The sequence below is a fragment of the Melopsittacus undulatus genome, chromosome 12 (genome assembly GCF_012275295.1).
Source record: "Melopsittacus undulatus isolate bMelUnd1 chromosome 12, bMelUnd1.mat.Z, whole genome shotgun sequence".
NCBI classification, from domain to species: domain Eukaryota; kingdom Metazoa; phylum Chordata; class Aves; order Psittaciformes; family Psittaculidae; genus Melopsittacus; species Melopsittacus undulatus.
Window position 1 is genome coordinate 1,242,180 of NC_047538.1, and position 23,047 is coordinate 1,265,226.

Genomic DNA, 23,047 nt, shown 5'->3' on the forward strand with positions numbered 1-23,047 from the left:
TTAACAAAATTAGCTAAAATAGAAAATGGCACACAACCTTGTGTTTGGGTATTGCTACCTTTAACACCTCAAACAAAAAGAGATTTGAATGTTAGAGATGGATGCATGTAATCAAATAAATATCATAAATAACAATGTGCCTTAGAGGGGTTTTCCTCTTTTTGTTCTGATAGACATTGTCTTCTGATGGAGGAGCAGAGAAATTGGTGTGGGTTGTTTGCATCTATTTGTTCTGCTTCTTTTTGTTTTAAAGTTATCAGAACAAAGAATCTTCTAGAAAATACAGGCAACGTTTAGAGAGCAGCAGTGTGCATTTGTTATGAAATGGAGGTGCTTCTTCTAGTTACTAAAGTTACTGATAGGGCTTCTTTTGGAAAGCCCCTTTCATTGTATTTGAAATTGAAACACACAAAGTCTGAAATTAATGCATTCACTTAAAAATGCATGCAGGTTGCAATGTTCCTATGAAACCCAACCTCTTCACCCTTATCATTGCTGTTGCTTTTATTATGGACTTGTAATAGTATTGTGTGATGTAATAGCCTTTCCAAAAAGCCAGCAACAATAAGCACTTTCCACTTCCATTTTAAACACCTAGGTCAAGTGAGAATGAATTTAAGACTAAGGATTTCTAAGAAGGATGGCAGTGGGAAACCTGGTTTCACTTTGGGAGTGTGAGGCAGATTCTTTCTTCTGAGGAGTACTGGTCTCCCACTGGTGTCTTTCCCTTAGTGAGGCAGCTAGTAGAACCTTTTCTCTGTATCCAAGTCATCTTGTTCCATGAATCTTTGTAAAACTTAATGACAGTGCATCCTCAGCCAAATTTAACCAATGGGTTAAGAAATCATTGGTTCCATTGATTTAAAAGGAACTGACATACATAATATGTACAAAATGCTCAGTATGCTCATTTTAGTCTTAGCTTTTTTTCTGGAAAACAGGTCTGAAAACTCTCCCTGTTGACAGTCCTGGGGAAGTCTGATACACACGAATTTTTGTAGCTGGATAATTAGGTTTTATATCAGATGTGTTGACCTCAGCAGTATAGCTTACGGAGGATGAGACTTTCCAGGCTGTGTCTTATGTGGTTCCTGTCCTTTTGCTAGAAAAGCTTAAATGGGAGCTGATCAGACAAAATAAGAAAAAAGGAAAAAGGAGAAAAAACAAGAGGGGAGAAAAAATACAAACATAGCTCACCATTTCCCTGACAACTATGTAATTTGAAACTACACTCATAGATTGGGAGAATTCCCTGTTATTACACAAGATTAAGATGTTTTCTAGCCCATTCTTTAATTAGGGAACCCAAGAATGTTATATTTGGACATTCAAATACTTATTTGTCTCTAGACCTTAATGGCATCCCTACCACAATAGCTTTTATCGCTAAGAATGGTTAGAAACTCAGAAGTAACTTGACAGAGTGAAGGCAGGGGGTTAAATTTATGTGTCACATACACAATATGCGATGATCTGAAGTGCCTGGGTTATATAAAATGGTATTCTGGGGAAAGAAATAGAGGCAGATAGTAAAAACCAAAAGATTTATAGCTGTGAGTTCAAGAAAATATTTGCATCATCCCCTGTGGAATGCTCTCATCTTTGGTACTCTGTTGTGATGGCAGTGAGGTAGCTGTGGGTCTTCAATAAAATAATCTGTTATCCATCTTTCAATCTTTTCCTCTTTATTTTGTTTTTCTTTTTGCTGATAAGAGTGAGAAGAAAAAAAAACCAAACCAAACCATGGGTGTGAGAATTCAAATTCTCATTTTCCTGAGCACCTCAGCAAGGTTTTCAAGACAGTTTGTCTCTTTTTGAAGTGGCTAACTTTTACTTTGGGTAAAACTTTTAGGGTAGATAAGAAAGCTTCATGTCACCTTAACCCAGCTAAAATCTTCCTGAGCACCAGAGCCAAAAAATGTTATCCAGAGGAATAAATGGAAGTGAGTGAAAAGACAAATAGCAGTTCAAGGGGAATGATGGTCAGCAACAGGAATTTTTTTCAAGTGGGACTGGAGGGAAGAGAAAGATTCTCAAGATAATGGTTGATGGTTTGTTGGTGGTTAAATCACAATATGTAAACCCTAAACCTTCATGGAGTCACCCTGGTTGGTTATGAGCTTTCACATACTCCTTCAAGCAGGGGTTGAATGACTGTACTGAGAAAAACAGCGTTTCTTACTGGGAACTCTCTTGAGGTGTTTGCAGCTCTTGAGAGTGTGGCAGATGGGCAAGGCAGGGCTTGGACTCATGCCTGGCTAAGGCTTTGGGTGCTGAAGTGCTCTCTGAGGGCAGTCTAGATGATTCAGGAGCCTGTGTTTCTAAACAGCAAGCAGTGTGCCTTGGGTGACAGCCTTAATGCACCCAACTGACCCACAGAAACACAATAGCTCCAGGACTAGTGATTGACAAGATTTTGTTTGCTATTGTTTTACTTTTCTTTTGTGGGCAGTCCACCTTCTCCCCCCCCCCCCCCCCCCCCCCCCTCTAAATTGTTTTCTCAGCTTGCTTGAGTCTCAAAGCCTGTCTCCTGCTTGTCTTGATCATCTGAAATAGCTCTCTCTGCACTGAATGAACAGACACGAAGCAAGACTGGGCTGGACCCTGGGAGGATCTTGACTCCTGGAGGAGCAGCCTGGCTGTCTAACCTGTGATGCTGAGGGATAAAGAGATTTAACACCACTGCGGATGGCTGACTGCAGCCTGGCACTAGGACTGTGGCTCCTGCTGCTTCTCCAGGATATCCACACAGCCCCACAGGTAAGGCAGAGTGGCACCAGGATCCTGCATCCCCTCAGGACGCAGGAGCCTCCAGAGGTCTGGGGTCACCATGGGCTACAGGGGTATCCTGCCCATAGGCTGAGTGCTGGGTAGTGGGCATCCACAGAAACAAACTCATGTGATGCAGGATGACAAAGCTATAAAGTGAGCAAGGAGGAGAGTTTGCCCTCTCTGGGAACTTTGCAGGCAGGAGCAGGGGATATGAGCTATGCTCTTTTTCTTTTGGTGGCATTGATAGTGTTACTGCACCTCCAGGCACATGGGAATGAGGAAAGATTTTTATAGGGGTGGGGACCTGTTCTTGTTTTGGTGAGTGGCTTTTATTTTCACCTGGGTGGCCAGGTGCTTTGTGAGAGGCAGGTTCCTTGCAAAGCTGGGTTCAGAGGGCTTCTGCTCATGCTGCTGATGTGAGTCAGGGCTGGTAAAATGAAAGGTGTAAAGGCAAACAACAGTAAAATACCTTCCTTTTTACAACTGCACATCCCTCTGACAACGACTTCCTCATGAGTGGGCTATTACTTCTTGATCAAATTGACTTAAAATAAGCAAAGCCAGTAGTTGCACTCAGTTGATGCTGTAGATGCAAGCTAGCTCCCTGCTGAGATCATATCACCTCTCGTGGGTTTCCTTCCCCCATGCCACCATGTACCCCCTCCTGCCTAGTCAATCCTGTGATGATTAACCCTCAGCTCCTGGCATAAATCCAGGTAATTTCCCTGGCTGACACTTATGCACACACATTAAAACCAAAAAATGTCTGTTGCAGAGGCCCTTTGCACAGGTAAAATCAAGTAGGTGAGTGATAGCACACAGTGTGGGACCATGGACTTGGCCATTTTCCCTTCTAGTGAAAGTATGAGCATATATTAGTCCAAGGCACCTGTCTGTATGTTGTAACTGAATGATATAGCCCATCACTTGGACTGTCAGGAGATCCTTTTCCAAGAAACTGACTCTGATTAGATCTCTGGAAATAACCAAGTCCTGCATCCTCCTCACAGGCATTTGAAAAATATCCTCCTGGCTGTTTTGGTAAGAGTAGGAGTTTGCCCTTGTGTATTTAGTTGTAAATTCCCCTCCCACATTGCAAGTTTCCTCTACTTTGCCCTGGTTTTCTGTCCTACCACTGTCTTCTTCCTGAAAAAACAGAAGGATCTCTGACTGTAAGATTGGAATCTCTGATTCTTACTCACCTGAGGAATACTTAGGAGGGCATTCAAATAAGCTTGTCCAGTCTGCTGAATGCAAACTGCTTTACGAGAAAGGCATAGAATCACAGAACAATTACGGTTGGAAAGGACCTTAAGATCATCCAGTTCCAACCCCACTGCCATGGGCAGGGACACCTCACACTGAACCATGGCACCTAGAACTCTGTCCAACCTGGCTCTGAAAACTTCCAGGGATGGAGCATTCACAGCTTCCTTGGGCAACCCATTCCAGTGCCTCACCATCACCATAAATAACTTCTTCCTTATATTTAACCGGAACTTCCACTGTTTAAGTTTTAACCCATTACCTCTTGTCCTATCACTACAGTCTCTAATGAAGAGTTCCTCCCCAGCATCCTTACAGGCCCCCTTCAGATACTGGAAGGCTGCTATGAGGTCTCCACGCAGCCTTCTCTTCTCCAGGCTGAACAGCTCCAACTTTCTCAGCCTGTCTTCATATGGCAATAGAAAAAAATTGTATTTTTACTATTTTATATTGTTTTTGGTGTTATGTTAACAAAATGGAAGGGGCAGAGAAAAATCCTGGTTTTCTGATACTCTCTGCCAACATTCAGACTCACTACAAAGTCACCAGTTACCTGGAATAAATATGTACATCTTGCTGGGATAAGCAACTGGCTTTTCACTGTTCTTCTGTACTGCCTCTACCACAGAAACACTTGCTTTTACTGTTACTGAGGACAAGTGATAGTATTTAATGTGAGCAAATCACAGCTTATTGATCACATTTTAAATCATATTCCACCTCATTTGAGCCCAAAGTTTGGGTTTGTCAACTTTCATTTGCTAATAATATCTTTACCATCAAGCGGATGAAGCTTGACTACTTGAGTTTTAGGTTATCAGCTTTTTTGTACTGTCAGAATTTGGATAGAAGCTTGAAAGGCAGTCAACTGTTTTGCTACAGTACTAGTCAGTTCTAGAATAGCCAATGCTGGTAGAAGTTTTGGGGTATTTTACTGTAATATTCTTTCTTCCTCACTTACAGCTCATTTATAGCAAACTGTTTTCTTACTCTGCCTCACCATCACTTTTTCTCTATGAGCTCAAAAGACCATAAATAAATGAGTCAAACCTTATCCTGACTGAATTGCAGGGTAGCATACTGAATTCAGTCCCATCTTTACAATTGCCTGTATTTAAACTGAAATAGCAGATGTGTAGATACAAGGAAAGTGAGAAGAGTTACAAAATCCTATTTTGAAAAACAAATTCTAAAAAGTGAGCACTGCAAAACCCATTGCAGATCTGTTTGCCTTAGTTACTTGGGCCTTGAGCTGCAATGCTTTAAAGAAAGATAAAACATAGTTGGCCTGATAGTCAGGAAAAGCACTAACCCAAGGGATCCCTGGTCAGCCTGTTACACAGCAGTCTAAGCAGGATACACATTGTGGCCTGTTCTTTCACAAGATGTATTCCAGCTTCCACTGAATCAACCCCCCTTCTTTGAAATGCATGGAGGAAAAGATTGGTGAAATTCAGTCTCTGTCTCCCTCCAGTTGAACAGTTCACTGAATCCAATTTAAGAACTTCTTGCATTAGCCTGATATAGACTCATGGCTTGCTCAGATTGGTTCAAAAACTGTGGACAGGTTATCTTTGCAGTGATGGCCCTTCTGCTACACTGGCAATGGCTTGCCACAGCAGCTTAACTTCTTGGTAGTTTAAATATGTATCTGTTCCTGTACAGCTGGCATAAAGCAGTATTAACTCTGGATTGTCCCCTCATGCCCAGTCCAGATCAAATCAATTCTGATACAGAAGACAAATGCAGAAATAACATCTGTGAGGTTTCCCATTACAGCTGTGCCTGTCAGCAGAGACCTATCACACAAAGAGGAGGTTCTGCTCCTGGCTACACAGTGATACCAACTTTCTCGCATTGAATTTAGTGCAAGTGACTGTGTAGCCACAGGTTGAGTTGTTTCAGTGCAGTAACCCCCTGAAAAACAACTTCACAAATTCAGAAAGCAGAGTTTTCAGTCAAAAGAACTCTTAGAACTCTGAATCATCCCCTGGAAACACAATAGCTCTGTCTTAAACAGCAAAGGAGTTAGAGGGGAAGGAAAATGTGTGTACAGGTAAGAGAGCAAAAGTGGGATTGCACCCTTGGATGGCAAAGAGCCACAGGATTGGCATAGCTGTAGCAGACATATATTTCTACTTTGCTAATCCATTCTTACTACAGACCCATACAGAGTTCCCTCAGAATTAGTGAGAAGGACAAAGACCTACTGTCCACCACAGCTGGATTCCTTACACCATTCACCAATACTTCTGTGATCTTCTTTGAATTTAAAAGCTTTTTAATAGCACATATTAAAAACCAGATCTATCAGTACTAATGGACAATATGTCATTGGGATAAAATGGGTATGTCTTTCTTGAGAATAAATTATCTTTTAGAGAAGGAAATAATGCCTTAGGAAGTGAAATTGTGCTAGAATCCTACATTTCTTTGGTAGAACCTAACTTCTGTTTCTGTGTGTCTTGAGATTCTGACAAAAATTTCAAAAGCTATTTATGAGCAACTAGGGCCAGTTAAGTCAAACCTTAACCTTCAGCTTCTGCTTAACAAAGAGTCTTAAGCTAAATAAACTGTTTCTGCACTGGAAAAATTAGTTTTATCAGTGATAGTCACACAATCCTGATGCAAAGTAATCATGGTTTGTTTTTTTTTCTTGTCTTTTTTTTATGTGACAGGGTTAAATTTTCAGTTATCCTTGAATGTATTAAGAATGGAATCTTTCATTCAAGTTCATACTAACAAATGGGATAATGGTCCAAGGCAGAAGACTTTTACTATATTATAGTTAAACCTTCTGTGTCTCATTCAGTATTTCATAATGCTTGTTATTCTCAAAGCACTCACAACCAGAAATATGTTAGAAAGGCTGAGATTTTTGTTGGCAATGAGGGCAGTAAGAGCACATATGCTTATCCTTCCTGCTGTGTTTTTCTTGAGCCTTCATATGATAAAGTATCACTTTTTACATTAAATTCCCCCATTTCTCCTTGCTGCCCCTGTGATTCCCTCCCTTCTTTTAGGTGCTGCTTGTTCTGATTAAGGCTTGACAAGGGGGACATGATCTTTAAAAGCGTCCACTGTTGGCTACCATCATGTCAGTCACAATACCCGAAACCCAGTACATAGCCAGCTCCCATGGTTGCAGACATTGACAACACATCTCAAAACAGGTCTGTGCAGCTCAAAACAGTGTCTCTGTGCTGGGGAGATCAGTGCTGGTACTGCTGGTGGGAATTTTGCTCAGAATTTTCCCTCATCTGAACAGGAACATTCTGTGCCATCATCAGATTCCTTTTGTAACCACATGCTTTTTCACTGCCTGTTTTAATTATGAACACCATGGAATGTCCTCCTGAGCAAACTGCTTACCCAGAGTGGTAAGATGCTTTTTTTGTTTCACTGGAAAAGCCAGAGAGAGTGTAAGAGACTTACTTATCCTGGTAGCAGTTGTCCTCCCCTTAGCAATTGAGCTGCAAAAGTTGGCAGGATAAGCGTTTACAGCACCATAAGCAACAGTTTGGACAAGATTTGGTAAAACAAGCAAATCTGAAATTGAGGACCCAGTAGGACTGGAGAGGCAGCATGTCCTGTATGTACCTATAGAGCCTATCTGGTTTCTCTGGTGGCACCACCACAAAAAAAAACCCTGTAGATTGACATTAGACCCCATGCAGAGCTGGGAAAGGAACCACTAACCTTGAACATTAAACTTGAGCATTAAGCTACAGGGACATTTTCCTGCCTTCAGCCTTGTGGTGGCCTCACTGTCCTGTTGCTGTCGGTTTGTAGAGTTGAGCCTGGAGGTCCAAGCTCAGTACTGGACTACTCAGATTATAGGAGTTCACCCAACTCATTTTGATATTACCAGGTGAGGAACAGAGATCCAGACTGTGTTCCAGCTGCAGTTTGTAGTAGACTTACCATTACACAGGAATGAGAAACTGCTATTGAAAGTAAACATGTTGGTTCAACAACCCCAGTTTCTGAGAAGTTATGTACATATGTTGCTTCCATAAATCTGTGGAAATATGGTTTGGTTTTTTTTGGCTAAGCCACTGAAATATTTTTCACTTTTTAACAGTATTGGTTAATCAGCATTAAAGTATTTTGTACTCCAGCAATAAGCTGTCATTCTGGCCAGGAAGAGCAAGACAAATATGCATGAGGTTTTTTGCAGTCCCTCCAAATTTGGATGGATTTGCTGGTTGATGTCTAGATTTCTTCTGTTAGAAAAGCAACAGCTGTGAAACAAAAAAGATTTGAAAACATGAAATCTAGAATTCCCTGTGTTTCTTGCCGAATTGTTTCCAGTGATCTCTTCCTGAGTACCCTAGTTGTAGGTGAGATATCAGAGGAGGTATTTGACATGTGGGAAGGGTAGTTACAGGTGGTAAACTGAGAGAATCATAGAATCATTAAATACTTTGGGTTGGAAGGGACCTTAAAAATCATCCACTTCTAACCCCAATCCTCATCTCTACAGCCTATCTTTTCTGAAGAGCCTGTATCCTTCCATTCATCTATTCAGTCATTGAGTGATTGAATTACTTCAGTTCAGGCCTTTTGCTATCCACTAATAATGCACATTTTTGTTCTTTTTTCACTTCATGTCTTTGGTTGGTTATCTTTTGTTTCAGTTATTACCCTGATATTCATTACACAGAGGCAGAAAAAATAAAACTACATTACCCTTGTGTATACTTTCCTTCACCCTTTTCCTAAAAGAAAATGAGTTGGCACCATCATCTCATGGAAGACTTCAAACATTGTGAGACTGTGGCCTTTCACCTCTGCTGTTTCTCCAAGTCACATACTTTGCCTTAAGGCACCAATTTGTTTCATGCCCCCAAAAACTCATGGAAGTTTTGCTGGGTTCCTACTGCAAGATTTTTTTTATTCCAGATGCATAAAAACTTGAAATTTAGTTTACAAAATGCCTTGCATAAGTTAAGAAGCAAAGCCCATATAATTTTTAGTGACACTGGCCTTCCCACACTGAAGCAAAGCTTCCCCAGTATTGCTTATGTAGTTTATATTGACCCTTTAAGCCTGAAGTGCTAGAGATGTGGGAGCCTGGTTTATACTCAGGGCCTTACCCTCAAGTGTGCTTTCTACAAAGAACCTACCTTTCTGCTTAGTTTAAGAGCAGAACTTTACATCATTGCATTGTTATTGCAGGTCACATTAGGAATCCGACAGCCTAGGATTTAGATTTTAGGGGGGGGAAATGACAAGAACAAGGAGATGGTAACTGACACTGAGCATTGATATGTACATTATTCGTAACTGAAAGGCTCTATGGGAACTTTCATACTCATGAAACACCTCTACTGAACAGATGGCAGCTGTTAAAGACATTTTGCAGGTGGCTATGGATTAGAAGTGGTGGGGTCTTCAGAAAGTGGTTCCTCAGTCATAGAAATTATGTCATGATTTGTTAAAATGACTTCTTTTTACAGCAGAGCACCTTGGGCTTGGCCCAGCAAAAAAAGTAAAGGTGGCTACAAGGTGGTGCTTGAACTGGATACTTGAAGGGAACATTTGTTGTGAAGCTGTGGATGTCATGTATTATGTAGCTGGCTGTAGTTTATAGCAGCCCTCTTGTGGAAAGGGGAAAAAAAAGAGGTTGAGTACTCTTTTGGATGTGTATTTTCATAATTTGTGTAGTATGTGTGCACAGTTCACGCATTAATTTATCACAGCGCTAGCATTAGGTCAAATTCATAATCAGAATTTGCATTGCTGTAACTAAGAGGAGAATCTAATCCTAAATTCCTGATTTCAGTGTTTTAGACAAGGTCAACTTTTTAAAAAGCAGCCCTTCCTGCCCACTTTTTACACTTTTCAAACTCAAAAGAAACAAGTATAAGCTGTAAGTTTATGTGCTGCATAAACCATTTAAGAATATTGTTTCCCCCCCCCATTTAAAATTCAACATCATTCTCAGCCAGTTGGCTGCCCAGGAGAACCAAGAAGAGATCAGGGTTTTATGGTGATTTCCCATAGTTCTTACAGAGAAGCTGATCCAGGATGACTTAGCTACAGCCAGGATGCTGTTGACTCTTGAGTTTTCTTTATTACTTCACATCACTGACTTCACTCCTGAATGACCCTTTGTCTAGTGACTGGTCTCACTGTGTCATTTCCTGTTACTCAGTTTAGTCTGAGAGTGGCTGGCTAAACAGAGTGCTCCTCCACACAGATACAAGGAGATTCCACTTCCTTTTCCTACGGCCCAGGGCTTTCTCTTCAGAAAAAAACCCAAACCAAACAACAACAACAAAAAAACCCCAAACAAAAAAGAACCCCCCCCCAAAAAAAACCCAAACCACCACACGGTGCACATTTATAAACCTGAGTCAGGCTGAGCAAGCAAAGATCTGCTATTTCCTTTATAGAGTAAGCTAGAAAAACCACTTTGTGGAGAGGCTCTGTGACCCGGTGGTTACTGCAGAGATGTCAGGCAGGATTTCTCAGTTCTATTGTAGGATCACAGTCTGGTTTGGGTTAGAAGGAACCTTAAAGCTTATCCAGTTCCAACCCCCTGCCACAATGCTGGTTCCAATACAAACCTGTAGCTTGATAAAATTTAACGGGGTTCATATGTTTCTATTTCTTGTCCTTATGTTAATTTTGTCCTTGATTAAAAGTTCCTGATTTCTGATGTAACCTGGAGCAAGTTAAATAACTTTTGTGTTTTATGGCCCTGTCATGAAAAGAACAGTGTATTAAACAGGAGGACACAGCTGTGAAATTAGTGAGGTAGGGAGATTCTGCACTGCATGCAAAGGCAGCATGAGACAATAGGTATTATTTCAAAGGCCAATAGGAAATTCATCTACAGAAACTGAGATGCAGGTTTTTCTGAAATTTTAACTGCTCTACCAGTATCATGGGAAAATCTCTGTGGAATCTGCTGATTGAGTCTTTACCAAAAAGTGCCATTTAAACCTTCTAGCAAATACTGAAAATTCAGATAACATTTCTAGGGGATTATTAAGGGACATGCCAAATTATAAAATCAGATTTTCTTATCAGTAAACTTGTGGCGCTGTAATTTCCCAGAGCATGTAGTGGCCCTGTCATAAGAAAATGAGGGTGCTGAGGTACTGACACAGGGTGCCCAGAGAAACTGTAACTGCCCTATCCCTGGCAGTGTTCAAGGCAGGCTGGACAGGACTTGGAGCAAGCTGCTCCAGTGGAAGGTGTCCCTGCCAGTGGTAGGGGGTTGGAATTGAATGAGCCTTAAGGTCCCTTCCAACACAAATCAGTCTGGGATTCTATGATTCTGTAATTCATTTCCTACATTTCAATGACTTACAGACAAAAGAGTCTGCTGAGTGAAGCTATATACTGAATTATTGTTAAATACACAGAATATTGCAATCTTTGCTTAAGCATATGGGCAACAGTAATTTTGTTTCTTTCAGGACACTTGAACTTTCAGAAAGCTGTAGGCATTTCCTTACTGCCTGCAACTACCGTAACTTGAGACAGATACTGGGATCTGCTCTAATACTGAACTAATTGTGTCTTTTGACTCTCAATTTCTAGACATCATTAACCCCATCTCATTTGTGTGATACACTTCTGAATTGGTTCTATGATGAAACTTCAAGAAGCTGCTGTTACCAGTGTCCCTCAGGTCAGTATGTTTATAATCCAGTCAAATTAACATGGAGCCTTTCTCATAGAGATAGTAAGAACTGTGTGTATCTGCTGAGTCACATTTTGTCTTTGAAGATAAGTGCAGTTCTATGAAGCACTATTTAGTGTGGGTACAGATGTGAACTTGCTTTTAGCTGACTTGCTCCTGCTCAGGCTGCAAATTGCAAGCAAAATAATTTGCCAGAATTTTTTGTTGTGTTATCCACTGACTTGACACTCTGAAGTAGCCAGAAGTAGGCAAGTCTAAGAATTAATTTCAGGTATGAAACAGCACAGTGAATTTAGGCTATCAGAGATTAAGAAAAAAAAAGAAACAAAAAACCCCAAACCAAACAAACAACAAACCAACATCAAGGTATGGAAAATCTGGCATCATCTTCATAGTCAAAACAGTTTAGAAAGTGTCTCACATGAGAAAGGGAACAGCCGTGTATGAGGAGACACAGTGAGCTTTGCCGGAAGCTGGCTGTGACTCAGACACACATGGTCAAAAGCAGGAGACACCTCAGTGAGACAAGAGTTATGGAAATGTCTGAAACAACCTGCATCAGCCTAAAACCCCCTCGGTGGGTGGGGCATTTCAAGGGACTTCACCATCATCAACCTCTACTTCTTTGAGAGGAAAGTTTTGACATTCATTTGTGCACTACTGATAAAGAAGGCTTTAGCTCTCAGTTGCTAGCATTTGCATGCAATTACACTGGGGTTCCCACTGGGATATCTTGTGCTGCTGGCCACACCACTAGATTCATTCAGAATTAGTAAAAGTAGATAAGACCAAGGGATGGTGAAACTGGTGCTGTAAAAGAAGAAAAGAGGTGGGAATCTGTCTCTGAGCCACTCCCATGAAAAGCTCTTTTCTCCCTTAAAACCATATTTTGCACAAGCTCCCATAATGACAGATGTCATAGTGAGGTCTTGTGAAAAACAGATATCTGTTTTATATCTGGCTGTAGCAAGCCACCAGTCTCAATCACTTCACCTCTGCTTATTCTTGCAACTCATTTTGTTAACCACATCCTCATACCAGTCTTGGACATCTCTTCCCATCCTCCAGGACCTCATTCACAACAGAAACATATAAGAGTCCTGTTTCATTTTAATCTTCTACTACTCCTTGAAGCAATAACCTGTTCATATCTGCTACTAACTCAACTGCTCACTGCAAAGAAATAGAAACTTTCCTAAAATTCCATTTAATCGAAGTGGAGCATCTTGAAGTCTAGATGCAGCCTGCCTTTACTTTCTTTGGTCTTCCAAGTCACAGATGTGCAGCCTTCAGTCTGAACACACTGGCCCACATGCAAGCCATCCTCTGTTTCAAAGTTAATTTCAAGATAAACTTCAAACCAAACCTCAAAAGTTCATTCTAATCAATTTCCACAGCTGCCACATCTCTTCTTCTTGCGGAGGTAAAATGACACTTCATACCTGGGATACCAGAAGAATAGTTTTTTTCTGTCATTGCAGAACTAAATATTTCCCTCCTGTCAAGGGGAGCAATAGAGACTTTCATGGAAATAATGGTATATGCTGAAACAGCTCATGTTATGCAAAAGTTGTTATTCTGCTTCTGTTTATGAGTTTTTAACCTTTTTTGTTCAGTTGGGGGTTTTGGTGGGTTTGTTTTGGTTGTTTTTTGTTTGTTTTTTTTCTTTTTTGGTTTAGGCTCTATATCAGATATCCAGCTCTATGAGACAGTGCTGCAGTCAACACTCAAGATAGTTTCCCACCCACAGTTAGCAGCAAATCCTCAGGAGTGAATGAATGCATGTACTCATAAAAGAAAAACATTTCAAATACTTATTTCGTCTACTTACTTTCAGGACATTTTTCTGTAGAGGTGATTGCAGCTGGTGACTTTTATCTGGTTGTTGAGCTGTGAACACAGCCAATGGAGATCAGAACCAGGAGACACTGCTATGCAACCTTCAAAGCTACTGCACCTGGGGCACACATCCCCCAAGGGAGGGACCCATGTGTACAGGAAATCTCAAATAGCTGAAGTTAAAGAGTTTGGGTCACTGGGGAAGGAAGGGGGAAATGACACACATGCAGGTACATATGTGCAACATGAGTGCTGAGATTTGGCAATCAGCTGTCACCTTGAAAAGAACAGTCTCAGACAGGTAGTTTTGAGGAGGCAGGAGTGATGCGGTTCAGGCTTGTCTGGTGGTGTTTAGTGGGCCAAATATAACACAGCTGTTTTTACCTGCACTATGACATCATGCTTGCCAAAATGCATAGCAAGTGAGTTATTGCCTTGCTAGGTTCGCCCTCCCTGTGGTTAACTCTATGACTGGGTGATGTAGGCTGGATGCTGAAACTGTGGTTCATTTCTCTCCAGTTTCCCACCTGTGAAACATTCAACTCTTTCTATCTTTATGTTGTTACTTTAGCTTTTCCTTTTGCTTTGCAACTGCTGCTCTTTCTTACCCTCTGTTGTTTCTACCGCCTGGCAAGGCCACAAGGTCACAGCTTACCACTATGCTTTCTAATTTCTTTGGTACTATGGCCAGTGGTAGAATACCTCATCTGTTGCTTCAGGAGCAGAAACATTGGGCATGCTTCTGTCCCAGCCTTTCCCATACTCCTAGCAGGTTATTGTACCTAGCTTGCCGGATGGATGCTTTTAAAAGCTCTTCACTAGAAAACGATTACCTAATATAAGCACAGAGTCCTAGGGTCATAGAATAGCTTAAGTTTGGCAAAGACCTCCAGAGGTCGTCTAATTCAGCCAGCTGCCCAATCTCCTGTGTGCTGCATGTACACAGAAGGTCTGTGAGATCCTGGGCACTGTGCTTTCAGTGAGCAGCAGGTCCAGAGGAGTTGGATGTGTTCAGCAGAGATACACTAGCATCAGGAAGACATAGGTGTAATTTGATTCGTTTAAGGAAAACAGTTGGAAAATTAAACCATCTCACAACTGTCAAGGCAACTGTAAAACTAGAAGGACTGCTTAGAAAGCAACCCACTGCAAACCTGCTAGGGAGATACAGGACATGGCTCAGGGAGCACCATCTTATAACTGTCCATTCTGAACATGGGAGGTGGGGTTATCCCTGCTTGAATCCACATGCACCTAGGTGATTCTGGCAACTTTTGAAGGGAAAGTGATGCTTTAGGTAGCAAATATCAGGACTGGGTTGCTCTAGTCAAGAGGAAAACATGGAAAACAATTACGTGTGAACTTAGTACTGGCAAGTCAATATTGCCGTCACCACAGCCTTGCCATGTGTCCTTCTTACAGCAATCCACACTGATTGTGATAACACCATGCACAGTGTTGCTGAAACAGGACATCTGTGATCCCTTCACACTTGAATGGGAAAGGCAAAACCCTCCTAGAGAAACCAAAAGACACATACAAAGAGAAGACTGTATCTAACAAGTGAATGAGTACACAAGAACACTGCAGAATGATTGTCTCCTGATATTCTGAACTGGTATCCTGTATATTTTGATTTTATTTTCTTTCTCCAGGCTATGTTAAGAAGAAAGCATGTCCTAGGGACCCAGGTGAAGACTGCATAAGGTGTGGACCTGAACAATATGTGAATGAAGCATTTAGAAAGCCAAGATGTGATGCTTGTGTATCATGCACAAAAGGTTTGCTTTCCCTCATACATACCTCACAGTTATATTTTCTATATATATATATTTTATTCACACTTTATTTATATTTTATTAATTCTGAATTTCCAGCAGCAAAATTTTCTATCCTTGGTTACTAGTTTAGACAGCAGAATTCTACCTGGCCCATAATCACAGTTGCTTCCTGTGTGACCTGGGTCTACCTAAAAATTCTCTCATCCAATGCTATCCAAGCCTGATTTCTGCTTTCTGTCTTATATTACAAGCCATTATCTACAGACTTTTCCAGTTCGTGACTTAAGTTGTCATTGTGAAGAGTGCCAGCAGCCTGTTCTGCTTCTTGAGCCTTTGAACTGATGAGCTTTGGCCCCTGCTTTACATTTTCTTTGCAGCTTAATCCTTTCTTACCACATCTGGTTCTTCCACAGAGTCTGACCTCGTGGAGAAAGAGCCCTGCTCCTTCAATTCTAGCCGTGTGTGTGAGTGCCGACCAGGCCTGTTCTGCCAGACCCCTGTTCTGAACACCTGCATAAGATGCCAGCAGCACACTTTCTGCAAGCCTGGTTTTGGGGTCAAAGTCAGAGGTAGGAATTCCTGTGGTCCAGCTTACCTTTCCTGAGCTTGGCCACAGGCCTGGACCTGATGCATTTTGGTGGGTCAGTCTTCAGTCGTTACTTTTATTCAGGCACCTCAACAAATGATGTTACTTGTGAAGAGTGCCCTTCTGGGACCTTCTCTGATCAAAATTCCAGCACTGACATCTGCAAGCCTCACACAAAGTAAGTCCATAGCTCTTTAGCATGACTAAGTTCATAAAGGACAAAAAAAGGACACTCATTGCTTCTGCTGCAAAGCCTACCCATTTATCTTAGAGGCAATGGTATAACTTTCGGCCTATGTGCAGCGCTTAGAAGGCCTCTTCATACCTGTCCACCTTTGTCACGTGGAAGATACTCTTACCTTGTACGGGATCAGTTTCCTCTAGAGCTGATACACTGTTCTCTTTCATTCCCTAGCTGTGCCATGTTAAACAAAGTCGTGTTAAGCAAAGGCAATGCAACACACGACCAGGTTTGCCTGGACCAATCGCCCACCTACCCTACCCTAAACACATTGTCCATGAGGTTCAACAATGAAACAAATAACTCTGACCTAAAAAGGGTTGAAGAGAGACTGGTGACCATCACTGGTATCCTTTTAAGTGCCACAACAACTGAAAACCCCAGTACAACTGCTGAAGAGAAAGCTTGGGCTGGCACCTTTCCCAACTCAGTCAAGGGGGAGACAACAATGGAAGGTAACAAAGATAAAGCATTTACTCTGTCTAGCATATTTTATTTGGATATATCTTTGGTAAGGGCAATTTGTATGAGGGAGCTTTCTGCAAATTCCCTACAACTTGTGAAATTATATTCATGGGTCTATCTCCAAACACATAGATCTGCTAATAGTTCCCAGTCTGCCTTCTCTTAGCCTTTCCTGTAATCTCTTTCCCTTTCTGTGCTACAGGTCTAGTTCTCTGGGGAGTGGTTCTCTCTGTGATTGTGCTACTTGTGGGTATGCTGTCATTTTGGAAATGGAAAATTTGCAAGCAGCAGATCTTCATCCTCAAAGGAAAGCGTGAGTTTTTAAAGCTGTTTCCTGTCTGATCTCCAAGTATATACCAACTGGGAATTCAAATATCCCAAAATGTTGGATAACAGAATGTTCACTAGCACCTAGTGAAGGTGGGCCACATAAGGTTCCTAGGCAAACTGTTGATGCAGCATGTTGGAGAACATGAGAGAAAGATGGAAGCAGCTGTGAGTTTATGGAGGAAGATAGAACAAGCCAGGTGGGGAAAGGGTAACCAATGGTTTATTCTCCCAGCAGACTCTAATATTAAATAATACCTGAAGTGTTTTGTGAGTATTTGTTGGTTCTGCAGATGAGGTTGAACTTTGGGCATGAGAGGAAGAGTGATTTTTACTGATACTGATTTCCTGTAGCTTTGCCTAAACTTACATGGGGTGTGCTTGCAGAACCACATTCCCTCTTTTGTAGAGAGGAGGATGTGCATGGTGTAGGTTGGTTGTAGACCTGTGGGTGTTGTAAAGCTGTTAGAGCCTGTACACTCCATGATGAGTTTTACTAATGAATGGTTTCTTTTGACCAGCACATCTGTATTCCATTCCTTCTTGTAAATCCAGGCTCAAATCTCAAGGTGACTGATGGACCAGGAATTTTAATCTTTATGTCTAAAGAATAAGTGGATAGTTTTAATATGGAACTTTATTTTATGGATTTTTTTATTTAACACGTGAAACTTTTTAATGTCAGGTGTATGCCTCTGCGGACATGCAGAAGGCCGGTCCTGTTGTGTGCCCAGCGCAGGCAGGTGATGCTTTGACAGGTCACTAGGTGGCACTTCTTTCCCACTGAACGGTTGAGCCATGCGCCAGTGCACGGAGGCTTGACTGGAAAAACGCCCCGTTAATGTCTGAGCACTCACACGCGTTCCAAGAGAGGGCTCTGGCCGCAGCAGCCTCTACTGCTCCCCTGTAGCGCACACATTTTGCCCAATTAACTAATTCCTATCTCAGCATTTCCATTTCCACTGACTGATATATTCTCTTCTGTTGTGGTAGATTCTCCTAATCACCATACAGCAGAGCTTTATACACTCATTTATGCAGGAATCAAACTTAAAACCTCTTGTGTGCAGCTTAATTTTCTCAAAATGGAATTTTTGTTTCTTCACTTTCCTTTCATAATAGAAACTGTTGCTGTGGAGCATTACAGATGCCTTGAAAATAAAGGTGTCTGCAGGTCAGGGTGAAATTAAATAGTAAGCCTGAGCCCACCTAATTGCATGGTGCTACAGGAGGATGCTGTACACTCCTTTCTTCTCATTTCTTTTCCAGTGCTACTTTCCTCAGTCCTTGCATAAAGTCCCATTATCCCCTTAATCCTTAGCATTCATCTTCACCACATGATGAACTGATCCAACATGCTCATTCAGTAAAAGTTATTAACATTTTTAATTAAAAAAAAAGCCTGTTTTCTGTTTAGCTAGAAAGTTTAATCAGTTCATCATTTCATTAGATGAACACCAGCTGTGGTGTGGGGAGAATGACAGGGGTGGCCACAGAGGGTTTTGAGGAGAGCAGGACCTCAGAGTCTTTGCAGCAACATGTTGCTGGTTCACCTCAGTAGTGCCATGTAAGTGTGCCCTGAGTGGTAATGAGAGCCTAATGCAGGTAGGCTGGGCAGCAGAGTAGTTTAGGACATGGCTTGGTGACCCTTCAGAGCAACTATTCACATTCTTGTGAGAGCTGTGAATTTTCTCCTGATATTTTTTCCTCTTTCCATTGCAGGTCATGATCTAGTGAACAAATGTACAGTAAGTGTGAACAATATTCCAAACCAGATCCCTTTCCATTCCAATGTAAATTAAATTTTTTAATGTCGAGTTAAAAAGGGATGGCCTTTCTGTTTGGACTATCCTCAACAACGTATGATAGATGCAGTGATGGGATGTGCTGGGGCTTGCTACTTTAATGTCTTGGCCTATGTCTGATGTGTTGTTAAATAATGTGATGCCTCAAATTTTGCTTGTGAGGGGAGTATTTGGTTTGGTCTTAACACCATACATGCTGCATTCTATGGGGAAAATCCAAAATCATAGGATCATTCTACCTCCTGGGATAACTTTGTCTCTCAGCCCCATTTTATCTTACTCCAGTCATATAAGTGGGATTTGATCTTCTTTTGTCTCCCCCCATGTCACCTTCCCTCTTTGTAGGATTTGGCATGACTGTAATGATGGCACACAGTGGGTATTGTTTGTCTTTCTATATTGTTTGACTTTCCATCAGGACCAGCTTCTGGCTTAACAGTATGGTTTGCAGATGAACAAGACAAACCTCAGTTAATATGGTAGCAACAGAAAGCAGTTCCCCAGCTGCTGAAATCATCACAGCTGATTCCTCCACTTTCAGTGAAATTACAGCAACTTTCATCCTCTGAGTCTTCTCAGTTTTTAGGCTTGCTGTCTCTGAATGTCCCTATCTGCTAAAACACTTGTCAGACTGTTCATTGTTTTGTTTTTATATCAGTTTGCTTTTAAATGTTGTGCATCTGCACACATAAAAATCATTACTTATTCTAATAGATCTGGTTGCAATCAGATATCATTAATTTCACTGTGTCATTGCTAATTCCTGAACTGTGGGGAGCTTCCAGTCTTGCTTTCATAGTGAGTCAGATATGAGCAAGAGTTTTAAATTGCGCATTTAAAAATCTTCCTTGTGGAAACAGAAATAGAGCTAGAAGCCACCAGAAGTCTGCTCTGTGGGACCTTCAGCCTCTTTCAGATGCTGGCTCCTCTTTTAAAGGACTGTTAGTAATTCTTCACCTAATAGCTAGTCTGAGCTTGTTTCTCCCACCTGAGGTCCTGCTAAGGCAATTCCATTTTGAAATTCAACCAGTTCAACCTCTGGCTTGTTTTGTTCTCCTGTAGGAGTGTGGTAGGTCATTGCAAAAATTAAGCAGAAATTATATATTTTCAGTTATATTCCATATATTTTCAGTTTTGGCTCTCTCACCATATTACACATCTGTACAGGTTTGTCCCCTGATCCTTATGTCACAACTAAATAGTAAAATCCCTTAAAATTCTTACCTCCAGCATGTAACATATTGATGCTATACTCTTTGCTGAAAAGTGCTGCTGAGATTCAGCCCCCCAGAATGAAGCTGCTACTACATTAGAGGATAGCAGACTGCAGCAAAGCATACAGTGGAAGACTTGTGGCAAAAATCAAAGTAGGAAATAGGTGGATTTGCAAAGGTTCATGGGCATCTAAATTGCAGACAAGGTAGTGGAATTTACCAAAGCATCCAAGCAGGGCCAGGAAACTGGATTTCAGTGGAAGTTAGGTATGTTCTTGCAAATGTCATCAATTTAGTTTAGAAACTCTATTTTTAAATATGGCTTTAAGTGATGCAGGAACTGAAGTTCCTAAATCAATTCTTACTCCCTGGACAGTGGTGTTACAAAGTACATCAGGTTATTCTAACTGCCCCAGAAGGATCCTGTAGACCTACTGCAATCTTCCCAGTGTTGTTTTTACATTCACCTCACTTCTACTCTCTTCTTTGTATCAGCAGATCATACTGACTACTGACAGTGGTCCAGAAGAGAAGGAATTAATTGACAGAACTCTCCCTTTGGAAACCAACAATAACTTGGTCTCCAGGACAGAAAATGCACATAGTCTTCCTCTGAGTCTGACTGATGTGACACCAAGTAATGGAAATGCCGCAGATTGCCTCATTGATTCTCGACTGAGAGACCACACAAATAATCGAATTGGTGGGTTTTGCTTTTATTTTTTTCCTCTTGCCTTTTCAATTTTTCGGCCATGGGCACATCATGTCATTCTGAGATGCAGAGTTTCCCAAGCTTCTAATATAGATTGGGGCTGAATCTCCAGAACCTTTGACACACAAATTCTGGTATATATATTAATTTTGAATATTTTCTTATTTTTGCATTTGACTGTGCCTTAGTCACTTATGAACCCACCAGAAAAATGCTCTTCTTTCTCTTTTTCATTCCAGAAGATGTAAATTTGCAGAAGAAATTTGAAATCCAAAATATGTCAGCTGGAAAATCATGCTGTAATACTTAGTGAGAGTTGTACTTCACATGTCTCAAGATACCATTTTCTTCTCTTGGTTTCACAGTAACAGCTTGAGATGTGTCTCATATATGTTCCTGTAAAGTCTTTGATCATGGCACATGGTAGTACATAAAGTCAGGCAAGGAGGCTTAGTCACAGGGGAAGAATTATTACATGAGACACAGTCTACATAAGACATTCTGGCAATGTTTCCAAAACCAATTTTAAGGTTATTTAAAGGGGGTTTGTGGATATTGCTAGAGATGACTTTTCCTTACTAAATACACTTTCTGATTTTTCTGAGAGTGGTCAGCCTGGGATGAATGTGTTGATTTGACTTACTGTACCCAGAAATATTAACCACATATATATACACATATATATTTACATAGTATATAACCACATTGTCTGATCTGCAGCATCCTTCTGAGTAAAATGTAGTGGTCCAAGCCATAGCATAGGCTGGCCTTACTTTTTGTAAAGGGTCAACAAGTTGTACACAAGGTTCAAGTCTATCCCAGAAAATTTTGTAGTTATTTTCCACTGGAAAGAAACTAATTTCTTTGCTGATCCTGGGACCCCCAGTAATTACCCAGAACTTCTGCACAGTCCTGATCCTTGCCCAAAAGCTGCTTTTAATGCAGGTATTGTTGCTTCTCAAAACAGCAGGAGTATAAATCTTGGATCCTCCATATCTATCTTCCCCAGATCCCAATTAATTCAGTGCTTCAATTTCAAACTTAAAAGCACCTTCTAAATTAACAACAAAGTAGACAACTTATAATGTGCAAATCCCATAAACTTCAGTGAGTTAGCGAATTATGTGTTTTCACAGTGATGAGCTTGCTCTGCAGGCTTCTGATTAAAAAGAGAATGGGTGGAAAAAGAAAATCTGAGAACCAAATATAAGTTTGCATGAAATGCAACCACCTCTAGGATCAGCAGTGATTGTTAACTACGCTTAGCACTATTTTTTTCCTTCCTCAGAAAAAATATACATCATGAAAGCTGACACTGTTATTGTGGGGTCCATTTCAGAAGTGCCTAGTGGCAAGAACTGTACTGCTAGAGAATGTGAAAGTAATGTGGATGCCCAGGAAAACATGGAAGAGGAACTAGCAATGCACTATCCAGAGCAGGAAACAGAATCTTTTCCATGGAATGATGTCATGGTTCCTGTGGAAGAGGAGGGAAAGGAATTTCATCACCCCACCACTGCCACTGAAAAGTGATAGATAACCCACTGCAAAGATGTGTGAAGTTACAGTGCGACACTAAGCCTGAATCTAGAAGGGAAGTAAACACATAGTGCCTTTGATTATCTGAAAACCCACATAACGCACTGCAATACATTCAGATGAGGAGTGCTAGAACTTACTTCATCAAACAAATTAAAGGATCATCCAAGCTGTTGGTCTTCATAGCTGACATCAAGTATTTCTCTTTCCCTCTCTCCCAGTATCATGCTGGAAACAAATATGGATCAAAGCTACAAAATTCAGAAGATATCTGGATGCCAACTCAAGTTTCACAGCTTGTTTTCTCTGCATGAAGGAATGGATTGAAATCTGTATTTGATTACTTCTATTAGTTATGGAAATTCTAGCCAGAATTCTGAGTCAAGCTTGAGACTCTGACATGTTTCATGTGTTGTTTCTGTTTCAGTATGATCAGTACTTCCAATTTTGGCTTATATTTTGCAACCTCTGGTATTTTTCTTAAGGTCTCAAATCTTGACTGAAAGTAATGATGATTTTAGTTTTCCCTAACAGTTTTCACCCAAACAGAACTCTTCAGTTTGTGGACTTGATGTTTCTTGAGGAAATAGGATCAAAAGGTGCCACACAGGCATAGAAAACAGAAGGCAAATAAACCTTTAGGCCACTCTTTCTAGACCTTGGGTTCTGATTCATGTCTTTTAATTACGTCACATCATCAATTAAGTGTACAAAATGGCCTCTTTGGATGAAAGCAAAACTGGTTGAACATTTGGGTATTGGATGAACTGTGGAGTTCAGTTTAGCCCAGAGTGGAGGCTATAAAAAGGGAAATGAAGAAAATAAAACAATTTTTCTACC

At 41.0% G+C, this 23,047-nt stretch overlaps 1 protein-coding gene across 1 annotated transcript; it reads left to right on the forward strand.

Annotated features, from left to right (window-relative positions):
- The first annotated feature begins 2,688 nt into the window (after nt 1-2,688).
- LOC101877873 (tumor necrosis factor receptor superfamily member 8) lies at nt 2,689-22,201 on the forward strand. The gene is made up of 11 exons (XM_031042452.2): nt 2,689-2,760; nt 11,596-11,686; nt 15,193-15,318; nt 15,732-15,887; nt 15,989-16,082; nt 16,320-16,600; nt 16,813-16,923; nt 17,459-17,506; nt 18,660-18,685; nt 20,452-20,659; nt 21,957-22,201. Exons 1-11 carry the CDS (start codon nt 2,689-2,691, stop codon nt 22,199-22,201), a joined length of 1,458 nt encoding a protein of 485 aa, XP_030898312.2.
- The last annotated feature ends 846 nt before the right edge of the window (nt 22,202-23,047 follow it).